The following is a 14,863-nucleotide window of genomic DNA, read 5'->3' as shown; positions in this document are numbered from 1 at the left end:
CTGCTTACAAAATATTCATAAGCTGTCCTTTTAGGATCATCATTGTGGTTTATTCTATTATTATACTCATAAATTCTACTGTAATAGTCCTACCCTGTAGATAGTCTCTGTAGATAGTAACATGGATTATCTACGGTTTTATCGACTGACAAAACATTCATAATAAATATCCTATTAGATATCTATTAGGATATATTATATTATTTTTGTATAGAAGAGAGAATCATGTTGAAACGTGTGGAAAGCATTCCTAGAAAATACATTTTATTGTAATTATTATTTATATTTTACACTCGCGCGAGACAATATTTTATAAATAGTTTATTTATACACTTGGCAATGAAGCAGTTTGTACCGATATTAATATTAAGATACACATCACTATATTTATATTATGGCAGCAAAGTATCGTGTTCCGGAATTCTTGATTATTCGGTACTGTGATAGTGCCTCATTAGTTACATATACATTACATAGGACATTATCCCCAAAAGTGTTTGCATACCTGATGTTAATCAAAATCTTACAAAGAAACTTAGAACCTTAGAATTTCGAGATTATATTAACCAAGATATTCAGACTTAACACATTATGTGTAAAAGAAAATAAATTAGATTCATTTCTAACGATAGAATATTCTAACAAAAATTCATTTATATATACATATCGCTTGAATTATATAATATAATTATAATATAAATATTTATAAATATTAACATAGAAAATAAATTAATAAATTATACGTGTGTGTGTGTGTGTGTGTGTGTGTGTGTGTGTGTGTGTGTGTGTGTGTGTGTGTGTGTGTGTGTGTGTGTGTGTGTGTGTGTGTGTGTGTGTGTGTGTGTGTGTGTGTGTGTGTGTGTGTGTGTGTGTGTGTGTGTGTGTGTGTGTGTGTGTGCGTGCGTTCGTGCGCGTGCGCGAGGGGAAATACTTCAAATTTACTTATTCCTAGATAATCACACAAACGCACGAAACCAATACTTTATTGTTTGTCCGTGCCTCTCTTCGTGATCCTGTACAAACAGTTGTATCGTATATACATGCAGTTATATGGCTAGATCAAAGTATTCTCACGCTGTACGTAAAACAACGAAATACTTAAAACAACGATCGTTATATATTTACAACGAGCGTCATACATTTTACAATGCCGACGACTAGCCAAAACTTTTAACAATTTCTTATGTTCGGATATAAATTCAATTTATCACATTATCATGATCACGATAATGGTAATCCTTTTGTCACACAGCCCTGTTAGTTGTTTAGCAGGCTCTCTTTACAAAAATCTTCTTTTTTCTCAAAAGATATTTACAACGCGTTAATGAGCAATAATTGTAATTTCGGATTTATATTGTAATTAAGCAATATTTTTTCTTACGCAATGAGTTTAGATAACTACAGACTGAACAAAGATGCAATTAACTTCAGTAACGAGGATAAGTCGACTGTCCTTCATTTTTTAAGATAGAGTTCTAACTTTACTTCAACTTAATTTGTTAGAGAATCTGTGGAATCGGGAGAAAAAGGGCCGTGTGAGGACTATCGAGAACAATTATAATTGTATAATTACATACAGTGATTATAAAACTACATGGGATGTACGGTGTCCTTCGTGTTCTGCCCTGATATCCTTGTGAGAGGCTCTTCGTTAGAGATTTGATTCCAATGTTCGTCTTCCTCATTCTCCTCGTCGTGAAACGAATCTTTCCTGAAGAACATAGTTACAGTTTTTTTATATGTATATTAAGATACACGTCACTATTTCAATGTAATAAAAATTAAGAGCAAGAAGAAATTAGAAAAAAATATAGCTTTTTATCCAAAGAAAAGTTTCTTTCGAAAATGAAAAAAAAATATTTCTTTGCTATAATTAAAGAATACATTTCTTTGATCTGAGCGTTATTTGTTTTACAAATATGATATGCATAATACATATATATAGTACATATATATAGTAATTCAAGATTGAATTATTTTAAGCATTAAAAGATCCAGCTTCAATCGTTATAGGCTTTTAATTTCTAGTATTGATTGTGTTCTCATTGTGTTGTGTATATAATCTAAAATAAAATTTCTTAATATTATCATTTCTTTGATTTGAACATTATTTTTTGAAATCAAATAAAAAAATTTATTTAATTTTAGAAAATGATATTTAAATCAAAGAAATAACGTTCAAATCAAAGAAATGTTTTCTTTAATCGTATAGCAAAGAATTTATTTATCGAAGAAACCTTTCTCAGAGTATTCGAGAAACACTTCAATTAAAGTGAAGACTAATCTAATTATTTAAATTCTCTTTCTCACGAAAATTCCTACGAGCTACATCGGGTAAAATTCTGAGAATTTTTCAAAGTTATCAGTTTTTTAGACCTAATCGAAGAATTATAGATGATTATATAATATCAAGAATTATATTACTAACTGATATTTGTTGTTGGATGGCAGAAATAAGGATTTTGGACAGTCCTTGAAGTAGGGCCAGCACTCGCCGTGAAATTTCCCACGGTTTTCTGCCTCGACGTATTCTTTGAGGAGATTTGCAAACGGCGATCGGCTAGCGCTAAAAACAAAATGCCTGGATTAAATTCAACATTATTTTATGTGACTAAAATGTGCTTATTATGGCTATTTATTCTCTAAATTATTTGGAATAAAATTTCACATTCTAAACAGTAAAAATTGTTTTGACAAAAATAAAGAAAATTTTTAATTATTTTTAAGAGTAAAATTTCATTCTTCAGAATGACAATAATACTTTAAAAGTTTTAGAGTAGACCCCGCAAACACAATAGAGTGACATTCCATCCTGAAATCTCAAAATCATACCTTATTTTAAGACTTAAGTACTAAAAAATTATATATAATACAAAAAAATTTCTTTATATCTATTTGTTACTTTTATCTTAGTGTACAAAATTATTTATAATAATTATATTCCTGATAAGCAACTGACGGCGCTACAGCACGTTTTTCGGAGGCCTGCGCATGATGAAAGCATTCACGGTGGACAGCAGAACGGATTCAAAATATGTTGTATCAAAAATTTGATTAATTATTTTTAATTTGCATTAAATTTACTAGAGAAATACTTGTCTGATTTAAAAAATATTAAAAAATGTGAAAATGATATATGCATACATGAAAAAAGAAGTTCAATATTTTTACTTAAAAATTTAAGATAAAAATATGAATTACAAAAAAAAATATATAAGTATAACGAAAACCATTTTGAAAATCATATTTCTTTAGATAATTCAATTGACGATAACTAAGCCAAATTTCAAAGCATTTGAATAGATTTTGTGGTAGTTCTAGTGTTCACTGTTTTTGAAAACAGTGAACCATTCCGAGAAAAACGCAATTAAAGTTTCAATAATAATCTCTTTTCGTTGTATTTCAAGCACATAGACGCATTGATTTCTAATCGAAACCAATATAATTTATATTAAAATTGTGTGTCAATGTTTATCTATAGATAAGTAATTATAACATCAAATAACTGAATTATTCAAATAAACGAAACAGTTAAACAATGTGGAGGCACCGATGCTGTGCACTGCTTGGCATAATTAACTGTATCTTCGTTAATATTGGGAATTTCACTTTCGGATAAACAATTTTCGATTTTTTAAAAGTTTCAGTGGAATTCCTTCAGCTTTAAGAAATTGATCAATCATAGTTATTTTTCACATGCGACTTTGATTTATTTCTTAAGGCTTGAGACTTACTACTAATTGTGTTTGCGGACTTATGAAACAGAATTATCCGGAGCTACACTAAAAAAAAGAAGCGTTTAACTTTAAGATATTAAAATATTTTATTCTTGTCTCTGTTTTTTAAACTTAAAGATGTTTTAGTTTTTCAATAAACAAAACATCTTTGAGTATTTAAAAAATGAGGACAAGAATAAAACATATTTCTTTTTACAGTGTGTTTTACTCCACTCTACTCTTCAGAGACTCCTTACTGCAGTTTTATGAACCAGTACTACTTACGTAAAGAACAACTTCAGCATCTCGCCGATAAGCCCGAAGTTATTCAGATGATGTCCCTGGACTTCGCAAATTGCTCTCAATAGGCATGCCTTCCCGTTCATTCCCAGCGTGGACAGCATATCCTCAGCAGTGACATAGAGTAGAGCTCGCTCGCCGCCATGGAACGCATTTTTTGGCACATCTGTTATGTCTCGCTTGTGTAATCTACGCTTGATAAATGCTGCGATGAAGTCAGCCATCATCATGCCGGCCTGCCGGCTCTTCAGCTTCCTGTCGAAACTCGACGGCAGAGCACCGTATGGGTTTTCGTTATCCGTCAGGCCCAGCTTGTCAAAATCGACTGGGAAAAAGACACATAATTCTAGCATAATTCTTCACTTTCTCACATAATTCTTCATTTTCTTTAGGTTAATCACAGATCCACGTGATTCTTCAGCAAACAAGTTGACGTTATTTATCATCATTTTGACGTCTTCAACATAAAATGACAAATAACATCAGCTTGTTTGCTGGCTCATCCACGTGGCGGATGGACTCACTCGTGAACGGCAAGCTGATAGTCATATTGCTGAGGAAGCCATAAGGAGGATGCCGAACGAAGGGCAATGCCAATGTTGGCGTGATCGTCATGACGGTACCGGGTGGCAATGCGATCCGTCCATCGTTCGTGAACCATAAGACTCTCTTCTGCCTGTGATGTGGTGCCTGGCGAGAAGATTCGCTCTCGTGAACGGTATCGCTAAATGTAGATGATGACTCTCTCAGCACTGCCAGACCGAGCAGCAGCAGTAGAAGACATCCTCTTTGAGACATTCTGCGCTGTTCGAGTTGCCGTAACGAGATACCTATTAGGAGTGTATACTGCCACATAAATTCGATTTCTATCAGTATAATATAAAGTCTATTTATTGTCAATACACTGAAAAAAGAAGTGTTTAATTTTAAGATATTAAAATGTTTAATTCTTGTCTACATTTTTTAAACACTTAAAGATGGTTTATCTATTCAAAAAGTTTAAAACTAAAATATCTTTAAGTGTTTAAAAAATGAGGATAAAAATAAAATAAAACACATTTCTTTTAACAGTGTATATAATAGATTAGCTTTTATTTTGATTTCAGGTTCTAGCTATTCACTATGGATCTTCACATTGATGATATCAAAAGCGAAAAAATATATTATGAAAATTCTTGCAAAAAAATTTATTACTCCCGCGTGCATCTCTCGGAGAAGCAAATAGATTCACCGTCAAAGGAAGGGGCTAAATAAATACCAAGAGGCGGCATTGACTGTGAGTAGACCGTAGATCAAATTAATCGTTTTATTTGCGAATGAAACTTGCAAAGTGGCGTATAATAATTCTCATATCTCTCGATGGCCCAGCGGGCCATCTACTTCAAGTAGGACGACAGACCTCGTGAAATTATTTGCGATAAATCCCACGACGGGATACATGCCTGTACTATATATCGCAGTCACGAGACTTACGGTACCTGCGGTGTGTTTACTTCGAGTCGGGTGTCAAGGAAAAACTTTTCTGCGACAGGTATCTCCGATGGATTTTGTCGTCTACCTTGCTGTCGTCGCCATCATCAGTGACTTACATCCTGTTCGCACAAAAACGGACGAGGCACGTGCGAGGGAATTTTCTTCTGATTGATATTCGGGACGGGTAGTGTGCCTCATGCTGTCCAATTCGATCAATTAGAAACTTAATTTGTGGGTAAGGAGGATAGCATCTTAGAAAGATAACTGTGCTCCCTCGTCGCGCAATAACGCTAAACGTTCATTTATCATGTCGCATGTTGCTGAAAATTCGCATCTAAGAATTATTTGTCGAGGAGCGTCGTAAATTAATAGTCGGAGTGTCTTCGGGAAGCTGAGGCTTGGAAATCCGAGGAAATAGAATCCGAAGAAAATTCCACGCTCGCGAGATTTTCGCTTCATTATTTATATTATACTATTACGTTTCTATTACGTGGTCGGCACTCGAGAATATATCAAGCGCGCACACACGTAGTAAGATTAAGTGGGATACTGCTTTAATTGCGACGGACGCATCGTGGAACGTATATCGATTGTTATCGCGAGCTTCGTGTCGGCTACACGCATTTCTTCTTCCCTTTACATCGAACTGCGTGACAGCGCGCAATGGCACGTCGTCGCCGTCGTCTTACCGGTCATTACGGTTACCGGGACATTACGTGTGTGTGTCGAGTTTATTGGGCTTTGGCCATCCGACCGGCCTCCCTATCGGGGAGCCCCCCGGTATGTAACAGTATATAAACTGCAAAACAACATGATTAAGGGGAATCAGGTGTGCCCTAGAAAAATGCAAGTCGTACGCGTGTTTGCCCGTATACCGTCTGCGTATCTCATTGCATCGCGTTCGTTTCTTTTCTTGTGCAGAAGACATTGCTCGTCTCGCAGATCCCGATATATTTGATGCCCCCCCCCTCTCTCTCTTTAATATGTATATATTTGAAACCAGACTCTAAAACTTTTTTTTAGAGTGAATATCACTCTGAAGAATGAAATTTTATAAAGATTGGAAATTGAGCCATTCTTTTTTAGGACTAGCTCAATTTTCACTTTTTAAAGTGAGATTCCACTTCAAAGAATTTAGAGAGTATATGTAGTTATTATTAATAATAATATAGCAGCTAATTATAATTGTAATAATATGAAATTATAGTCACAAATATCAAACTTTTTTCAATGTAGAGTTTGCATGTTCACTGTTAAATATCAAAAGAGCAATGGTTTTATAGAAATGATAAAATGCATCATTATAAAACGCATTGTTATTAATTGATAAAGTGCATTAAATCAATAATCGAATTCGTTATATGTATTTAAAAAAATGTTTTAAGAAGGAACGTTACGATAATATTTAATTGTGTCAATGTACATATTCATTGTTACAATGAATTCTAATAATAGTTTTATAACTCATATATCCTTTTATAAAAACCTAAATCATTATGAGAATAAAATTGTTTACTGGATAAATTTTAATGAATTTTTTATTGTATTTATTACGTACATTTTTGGTTTAGTGTGTAAATCAATCCATTTCTGATTAGTTTCAAAGTAAACGACAAAAAGTAATTATATAATGTTTGCATCTAGCAAATAATAAACTAAATTTGAGTCAAATTTAATACATTTTCTCAAGTGAATTATTTAAATCCATTGTTTTTGTTAAATTAATGAATATAGGATGGCAACCTATAGAAATGATTAAAAGTAACTCAAATTGAGTATAATTTGACGTTATAAATTTAACAGTGTTTAATTAATCATTTACCCTAAAAAAAAAGAGATAGAAGAATAACGTTTCTGTGTAGCTCGTATTCATGCTCTCTTATCATCCTCCTGCTAAATCAGCGGGAACGTAAGAAACATCGACTCGATCTAGATTAGCTGGCCCACATTGTTTGATAATCCGATGGCGAGAGTTAAAGTTTGGCGAACGGAAGAGAGTTGGGCCAACCGCTAAGCGCATCGTGCGGAATACGAAATACGATTGACCCCCATATTTCGATATGTACGCCGTGTCGGCTGATCGGACGACGCGTCTTAAATTAAACCACCCGGGTACCGGTACCTGATATCGGCTGCGTGCTTTTGACGAGGCACCGTTAACTACATTGCTCGTAAAAACCGGGTCAATTTTAAGATCTGGTTCCTGCAGACAGTCCGAGAGGCGACCGTATTCGCGATCGGGTGTAATTCTCTTTTTTCGGGGTGTTGCAACAGGATTCAGTAATAATATTAGCCGACCGCCAAGTACTGATGATATGGAATCGAGAAGTCGATAATTGGAGGAAATGCTCGTGCGAACGGAATCCTCATTATCAATCCTTGATGTTTTACAATAAGAATTACCTTTCTAAAAGATACACATTACAGGAAGTTTTATCGTTACACTGGAAAAGGAATCTATAGTTGCATTTAATTGGTATTCTGATTTGTCCATTTTTCATCAGAATTCCAATTAACGCAACCAGACTCTTTGAATTGTGATTATCTAAAATTATAATTTATGTTCTCATTGAAATAACTAGAATTCTGATTATATATGATCAGAATTTTCTGGTTTGTCCATTTTCAACCAGGATTTTTTTTTCAGTGTATTATGCAATAATTGAATATCGATTTTATCGCGTCTTTTTTATCAATTCTTTTTATATAAACCGAATTCTTATATTATTGTAAAACATCGAGAATATTTCTAAAAGATATACATTGAATATAATAAATTCTATCACTATTACGCAATAATTGCATGTTCCTTAATTTTATTGAACGAAATCAATATTCATCCTTCGCATTTAATTCGAAAAGCTCCCCCCTGGATTGATTTTCTTAGGTCTAACATCTAAAATCGGTTCACAGTAGAATTGCAGCGAGCCGATTTCAACGATAAACGTAATACATAACAGTTCACATCGAACAGTGGCAACTGAGATGCACTGCACTTGATCTTATATGCAACGTAGAGATGAGCATTTTATGTTCCTTCACATCAAAATGCAGCAAATTCCTGACCTAGTGCCTTCTATACTCGCACTTAACGGTATAGTATCGTTATAATGCATTTTAAAGAATCGCGCTCCCGATGACTTTCGCGAGGCAAAAAAGGAAAGGAGAAGAGAGAAGAGAGAAGAGAGAATGGAAGGAGTAGTTATCCCAAAACGCAATGATGCGAAAGAATGGCGTTTGATTTATTAAACGCGATGTTCCGGGTGTTCTCGCATCGTTGATAATCATAATCGAGGCATTGGCGGATTCAGAAATTTATCAAGAGGGAAGTCGAGTCATTGGCGCGCCGGAAGCGACATTTTTTAAAAATCAAATATGAAAAGATAGGTATAATTTAAATTATTAGTGGTATTACATTGAATGTGTGTATTATTTAAATATATAATTCTTAAACTGTTTTATTTAAAATTATATTAGCATGAAAAAAAGAATAATATAATCGAATCTATGTAATATGTAGGTATTTTTTATATCTATAGGAGTTTTTGAAATTTAAAAATATTTTTGGAATAAAAAATAACTTAAGTATTTCAAAAATATGAAAATATATATAACATAAATGTATAAAAAATATATATAACAAATATTTAAAAAACTATTCCAAGGGGGAATCATGGACCTCCTCCCTCCTGTGGATTCGCCAGTGAATAGAGATAATTTTTAATTTGACTGACCTCCGTGTTTCGCGATCGAACGTCTTAATCGCGACTATATAGCGCTGTGCGTGGCATTACGCCGTCCGCAGAATTAATTTACTGTGTGCGTAGCCACGTGTGTCGGAGAGTAATTACTGCGCGGTCGTAATCAGCTACTCTTTAAGTGTAAACGACACGTGCGGTTGTTTTGCAATGCGGGCAATTACGTCGTGCAGTAGTAATTATTATAGAATGTAATATTGTAGAAAAAGAACGTATTGCTGCGTAATAGTAAAAGATATGTTAAGAAATTAACAGGACTTTAATCACGGCAGTCTACCGTATACAACCTTATCGTATCAAATATCGGCAATGATATAATCTTTTTTTCGAGTAGCGATATAAGGAAAGATAAATCAGGCTGGGTAGATTTGAAAAATTTATATGTCGTTTATCTCGATAGAAATTTGTTCTCTGTGATTTTGTTAAGAGAATGAATTTTAAAATGTTATTTAATTAAATTAAATTTTGTTAATTTATTGAGAAAATCAAAAATAAATTTAATTATTAATAATACAATATTAGAAAATTATTAGTCTGGAAATTTATGATTATGGAGTAATAATCTTATGATCCACGTATATTATTTGAATATGTATTTATTGCGCATTCATGTGAAAGCGAATGTGGCGATTCGTACACGGAAAGAATTTTTTCTTAGAGTTTACTAATAATTGATTTTACAATTGAGGCATTCTCTGAAGCGGACCTCCATCTCTCTGGCCAGAACAGTTTTGAAAAAAATGAAGCCTGCGACGGCTCATATACTATTTCTGAATTGTATTTCTTTTCAAAGCTGTCATCAGCATTTTTCAGAGGTATCTAGAAAAATATTATATAAAATAAATATTATATAAATATTATATAATATAAAATCATTAATCCCTCAATCTTTTACTATATTTTAGACAAAATATCTGAAATACTGCGTCACGATCGTTGTATCAATTCTCTTAACGTAATGGATCACGTAAGTAAAGACTTACTTTCTTTGTCGAGGGAATTGAAAAGGAAATTTTCGAATTTAACCAGAAAATTCGAAAATTTGCTGTAAGTATAGGAAGAAATGTACATCTTCTGTTCCTCGCACTAGTATATTTACCGGCAGAGACTTGCATGTGATAAAAGTGAAGATGTGCGATTGTCGAAACAGGAGACAAAGACAATAGTAATGATGCAATGATTGGAGATGATATACGATATCAGACAGGGAGTTTGAATTAGAGGAGATACTCTCAGATCTAAACGAAGAAAATTTTTTTTAAACTTGGCAGTTAATGATCCTTTGAGAATTAAGATTCTCACAATTGCTCCATCGAATTGGAGTATCAATAAAATTGCTCGTGAATTCGGCGCCTCAAAACTTTAGTCAAAACAACTCAAAGATGCGGAGTATCTTAGATGATACAACTGCCAAAAAAGCTGATAAAATTGTACCCGATTCAACTGTCGAAAAAGTCAAGGAATTCTATAAACAATTTATACAGTAGGATTATGCTTGAACAAAAAGATGTATCTATTAAGATTGATTGGGAATCGAACTACTATGCAGAAACGTCCCCTGCTCTATGATTTGAGAGAACTCTATGATTTATTTAAAAAATCAGAAAAAACTATTCAGTTGGGGTTCAGTACGTTCGCTAAATTACGTCCCAAATATTGTATTCTTGCTGAGGCTCGTGGAATACACAGCATCTGTGTTTGCATAATACATCAGAATTGTAAATTGAAGCAATAGATATTCAGAAACTTAGTTGGGATCCAGAGAAATAAATTAACAATTGTAAAGATTGTTTACAACAAATGATGTGCAAAAATCCCACTCTACAGTGCCATTTAGATGAGTGTTCCAAGTGTCCTGATCTTTCTTCTCGTTTATTTAATTCATTGAATGAAACGAATATTTTTCAGGTGGAATACAGTGCATGGACGAAATTCTTGAAAAAGGGATTAAGGTCAAATCTACATTTACCTGGTGGTTACTCTACCCAAACATGATAACTTCAGATTGGATTATTTTCCATCATAATGCATTGCTGAGTAAGTGGTTGGCAAATTATGTTGAATTTTGCTAAAACTAAAAATGTGAAATCGGCCGCCTTCTTGGATACGCCATTTTGAATTCAGAAAAAAGCCAAACGGCTTTTGAAAGTAGATGTCACAAACTTTAATTTGGATTCACTTCATAGAGAATTGCTCCAATTATAAAATATTAACGTAAGAAAATAATCTAAGAAAAAGTCAATCGACAGGATTAAAAGTACCGAACAGTCATTATTAACCGTTCTTTTTTTAAATTAATATTATATTTTTTTGTATATATACAATAGGATTCTGAAATTTTTATTATGACTTTCATATTGAAGTGAACTATTTGGTTTTATATCACTTTTTTATTTTCATACTAATTTATTTTTTTGTTAATGAGTAAAAAACGTTAGTAGTGTTAATTCTAGTGTTAATTTGGAAATTTCTTTCGACAGAAAAGTCGATAGCGGATCGATATCCACATCTCCATGCACGATGATAAGACGAGGACGATCGGTGAAACCACCCGAATGGGGACCGATTAATATTCAGGCCTGGGTCGAGACTCGAAACCAGTCGAGTGAGTCCTCAATCAGACGAGTAAACTTACGAAAAATCTGGATTTTCAGAGATTCGCGAACCGCTGCGACACGCGAGGTTGCGATCTTGACTTTATAATACGAGCTTCCGATATATACGTGTATTATTCATACGAGGAGATCGACAGTAGAATAAAGTAATATGTATTGTACTCGACGTCGAGGAGGTCTAGGCGCTAACAGCTTAATTATGTTGCGATTAATTACAGGATAGATCTATGCAAAACCTGATTTTATCAATACGTAAAACGATGTATCATTTCACTCATGCATTTATTGACACACTAATTTTTCGTTAATTTTGCTTAGAGAAAAACATTTTATGATTTTAAGTTTCCTTCGGAACTAAAATCTGTAATAGTTAGGACCGTTTTAATATATATGCCAGTATTCATAGTCAATTCTTATATTTAAAATTGTCTTAAGTACAGTCTTAAGATATTATGAAAACTAATCAGAGAGCCTCATTTTAAAACATTATTTAAAATAAAAACGAATTATGAACCGACCATGATTATATCTAAAGATTAAAGCTTCCCAAGAAATTGAATAAATTTTGAATCTTTCAGTAATCTTTTTTTTTAACTAGTGTTTAAATAAATATATATTATAAAAATGAGTCTTACTAATACTGGATCTGAAAGATCCGTTTAATTAAAAGATTGTAATTAATTCAAGGAATAAAATGACATAACTCGTATAAAAAAGAATTAATATTAAATAAATTTTAAAAGAACAATTTTGCAGCTAACATAATAAAAATTATAGCAAAGAAAAATGAATTATTTGACATTTTTAACAAAGATATTTAGGGTACAGCTGGGTAATTTGAATAGTGGGAAAATTTGGATAATAGTAAGTGTTTGCAAGAATTTCAAAAAACTTTGAGACGCCATGTTTTATATTTTAACAAAGAAAATACTGTAGTCTACATATTTATGTAGGTTTGAAAAGATATCTACGTATCTCTCTGGAAGAGTGGAGAGTTTTATATCCGGAGGATTAATAAATTTCCACTATCGTAACGCGATCTCAATTAATCTCAATTAATTCAGTCATCAGATTTCAATCATCCGATCTTATTGCAATGTAATTTTTATTCATCTATCCGTGCGGTATCAAAAATAAATAGAAATCATGCCGCGTGCAGTTGTTCATTCTTCCACGTGCGCGGTCGACAACGTGGTAGCGTGAAATCAAGTCTTTGGCGTTGCCTCGGTTTCAGAAAATATGCGCCGCGCACTGTGAAAATGCACACGCAACCGTTATGCCACATCCACCATGTATAACCATGTGGACTGGTCGATCAGTAATCATAAGCTTCGCGTATTCACTACACGTGCTTAACCACGGAGATTAACCCGTTCGCTTACTCCAGCAAACCGGCGCTCGTCCTGCGATCCACCTGTCCGTCATCACGGCAACGCTTTTTTGAATGGTAATACGGAGAAAAAAACTGAGGCGGTGACGACGCCGGGAAAGAAGTCCGGCAGGCGACGTTGAAAGAAAGAGGTTTTGACGCTCGATTAAGCTTGACATCACTGAGGGAGGGAAGAAAGGCACTTCTGCGGCTACTTGTTGCTGACATAAAAAGAATTGCGCTATAGGAACGTTCGTTCAGTTTCGTGAGAATAAAAATAAAACCGTTCAAATAGTACTTCTATCTCGATGCAAAACAATAACTCTTATAAATTTTCAGTGATTAATCCTTATTACACACGATTCGGTTATTCATATCTTGCACATTTCTTTTCTTTCAAATACTAGATAGGAGGCTAAATAATGATCTCTTTTCCTTTTTTATTAATGCACGATTTCGATTTTATAAATATTTTCTGAAGATGTTAAAGTCTATGTAAGAATTATATTTAATAATTTTTTTATATATTTTGTATTCACTATAGTATATTATAATATATTGTAGTATATATTTTATATAAAGTGATGTAATTAATAATTCCAGGACATGAACGATCCATCGTGTGTAAAGGATTGGAACATCATCGCGCTTACTAAAGAATTTATGATATTAGATAACACGCGATTTATGTATATTTAATAAATAAAAGAGATTTTTAAATTAGAGAAGAAAAATATGTTGCTGGTAAAAATGTTTAATCTCGAGATGTTAATTCGAATATCAACCTAGTCGACACTAATTAAAAGTAGCATAAAATCTACGTTAAAATTTCGCACTCGACAACTAACTTATGTAACTTATGTAATATCATGTGTTATATCACATTTATATTGATACTGTTTCTACCAATGTAAATTAAATTCAGAGAGTCCAATTTACATATTTTATCTTTTCTTAGAACTAGAAAAAGAGTTAATTATATCATAATTAAAATTATAATTACATTAATAGAAACGGGCATGATTGTGAAATTACGAGTATATATAACGTAGATATTATTTTTAATTCGCGTCGACTGGGAAGGTAGCCACGACCTAAGCTAACTTAACTAAAGTTATACACGCGAGTACCATATCTCACCTTTAATTCAACCGCAATACTTGGCGGACGAATCCACCGGTGGGACGATATGTAGGGTAATCTTGACACACACTGATTAACAAAGCTGATTAAAGAGAGCCGCGGCGCGGCGCACCGCGGTGTGCTTCCTCGTTTGGCCGGTGATCGTGTCGATGAAATAACATAAATGAAACTTAATTTACACGGGCATATCTCCCTCTGTCCCGCCCGGTTTTCGGGCGTGAAGAAAGAAAGAAAGAGGAGTACACGCGCGTACACGCGCGTACACGCGCGAACACGGACACCTTATCCGGCGCGCATTGTCGGCCGTGAAAAATGGAACGAGAAGGATAGCGAGAAGGAGGCGAGCTGGGGCGATCCAGTTCTCTGCGCGTCGTTAACGAACACCCGTTTCCTATCTCGCTATCCGGAGAACGGCCGAGCGGATATCGGCGTGCACGCTTCTCCTGACCGCGGCTCGCGCTCTATCATCGCAAATCGCTCGTCAAGCTC

General features: G+C 33.9%; 1 protein-coding gene and 1 long non-coding RNA gene across 4 annotated transcripts; one reads left to right on the top strand and one right to left on the bottom strand.

The window, feature by feature from the left end:
- Positions 1–247: 247 nt before the first annotated feature.
- On the bottom strand, positions 248–14,502 carry LOC105152259 (hypothetical protein). Of its 3 annotated transcripts, none has more exons than XM_011066431.2 (5): positions 14,372–14,502; positions 4,541–4,846; positions 4,002–4,341; positions 2,429–2,566; positions 248–1,711 (listed from the first exon to the last, which is right to left on the bottom strand). In XM_011066431.2, the coding sequence occupies exons 2-5, from the start codon at positions 4,812–4,814 to the stop codon at positions 1,591–1,593; spliced, it is 873 nt and encodes a 290-aa protein (XP_011064733.1). In that variant the 5' UTR covers positions 4,815–4,846; positions 14,372–14,502; the 3' UTR covers positions 248–1,590. The 3 variants fall into 3 exon arrangements, with proteins under 3 accessions (XP_011064733.1, XP_011064731.1, XP_087271593.1); XM_011066429.2 differs by having other exon boundaries at positions 4,541–4,862; positions 14,372–14,486; XM_087415467.1 differs by lacking the exon at positions 14,372–14,502 and having other exon boundaries at positions 4,541–4,873.
- LOC105152258 (uncharacterized) lies at positions 5,224–13,251 on the top strand. The gene is made up of 4 exons (XR_015548082.1): positions 5,224–5,292; positions 5,548–10,062; positions 10,153–11,284; positions 11,728–13,251. It is a non-coding gene; the product is annotated as an uncharacterized LOC105152258 (long non-coding RNA).
- Positions 14,503–14,863: the final 361 nt, after the last annotated feature.

The sequence above is a fragment of the Acromyrmex echinatior genome, chromosome 18, assembly GCF_024713525.1.
Source record: "Acromyrmex echinatior isolate Ae372 chromosome 18, ASM2471352v2, whole genome shotgun sequence".
Taxonomy (NCBI): Eukaryota; Metazoa; Arthropoda; class Insecta; order Hymenoptera; family Formicidae; genus Acromyrmex; species Acromyrmex echinatior.
The sequence above is the reverse complement of the archived record's forward strand: the minus strand, read 5'-3'. Positions and strand labels throughout refer to the sequence as shown.

Coding starts and splice junctions, on each gene's coding strand:
- LOC105152259 (XM_087415467.1), bottom strand. CDS start 4,871: ATGTGGCAGTATACACTCCTAATAGGTATCTCGTTACGGCAACTCGAA. Junction 4,342..4,540: donor TATCAGCTTGCCGTTCACGA/GTGAGTCCATCC, acceptor TCTTTTTCCCAG/TCGATTTTGACAAGCTGGGC. Junction 1,712..2,428: donor CCATCCAACAACAAATATCA/GTTAGTAATATA, acceptor TATGTTCTTCAG/GAAAGATTCGTTTCACGACG.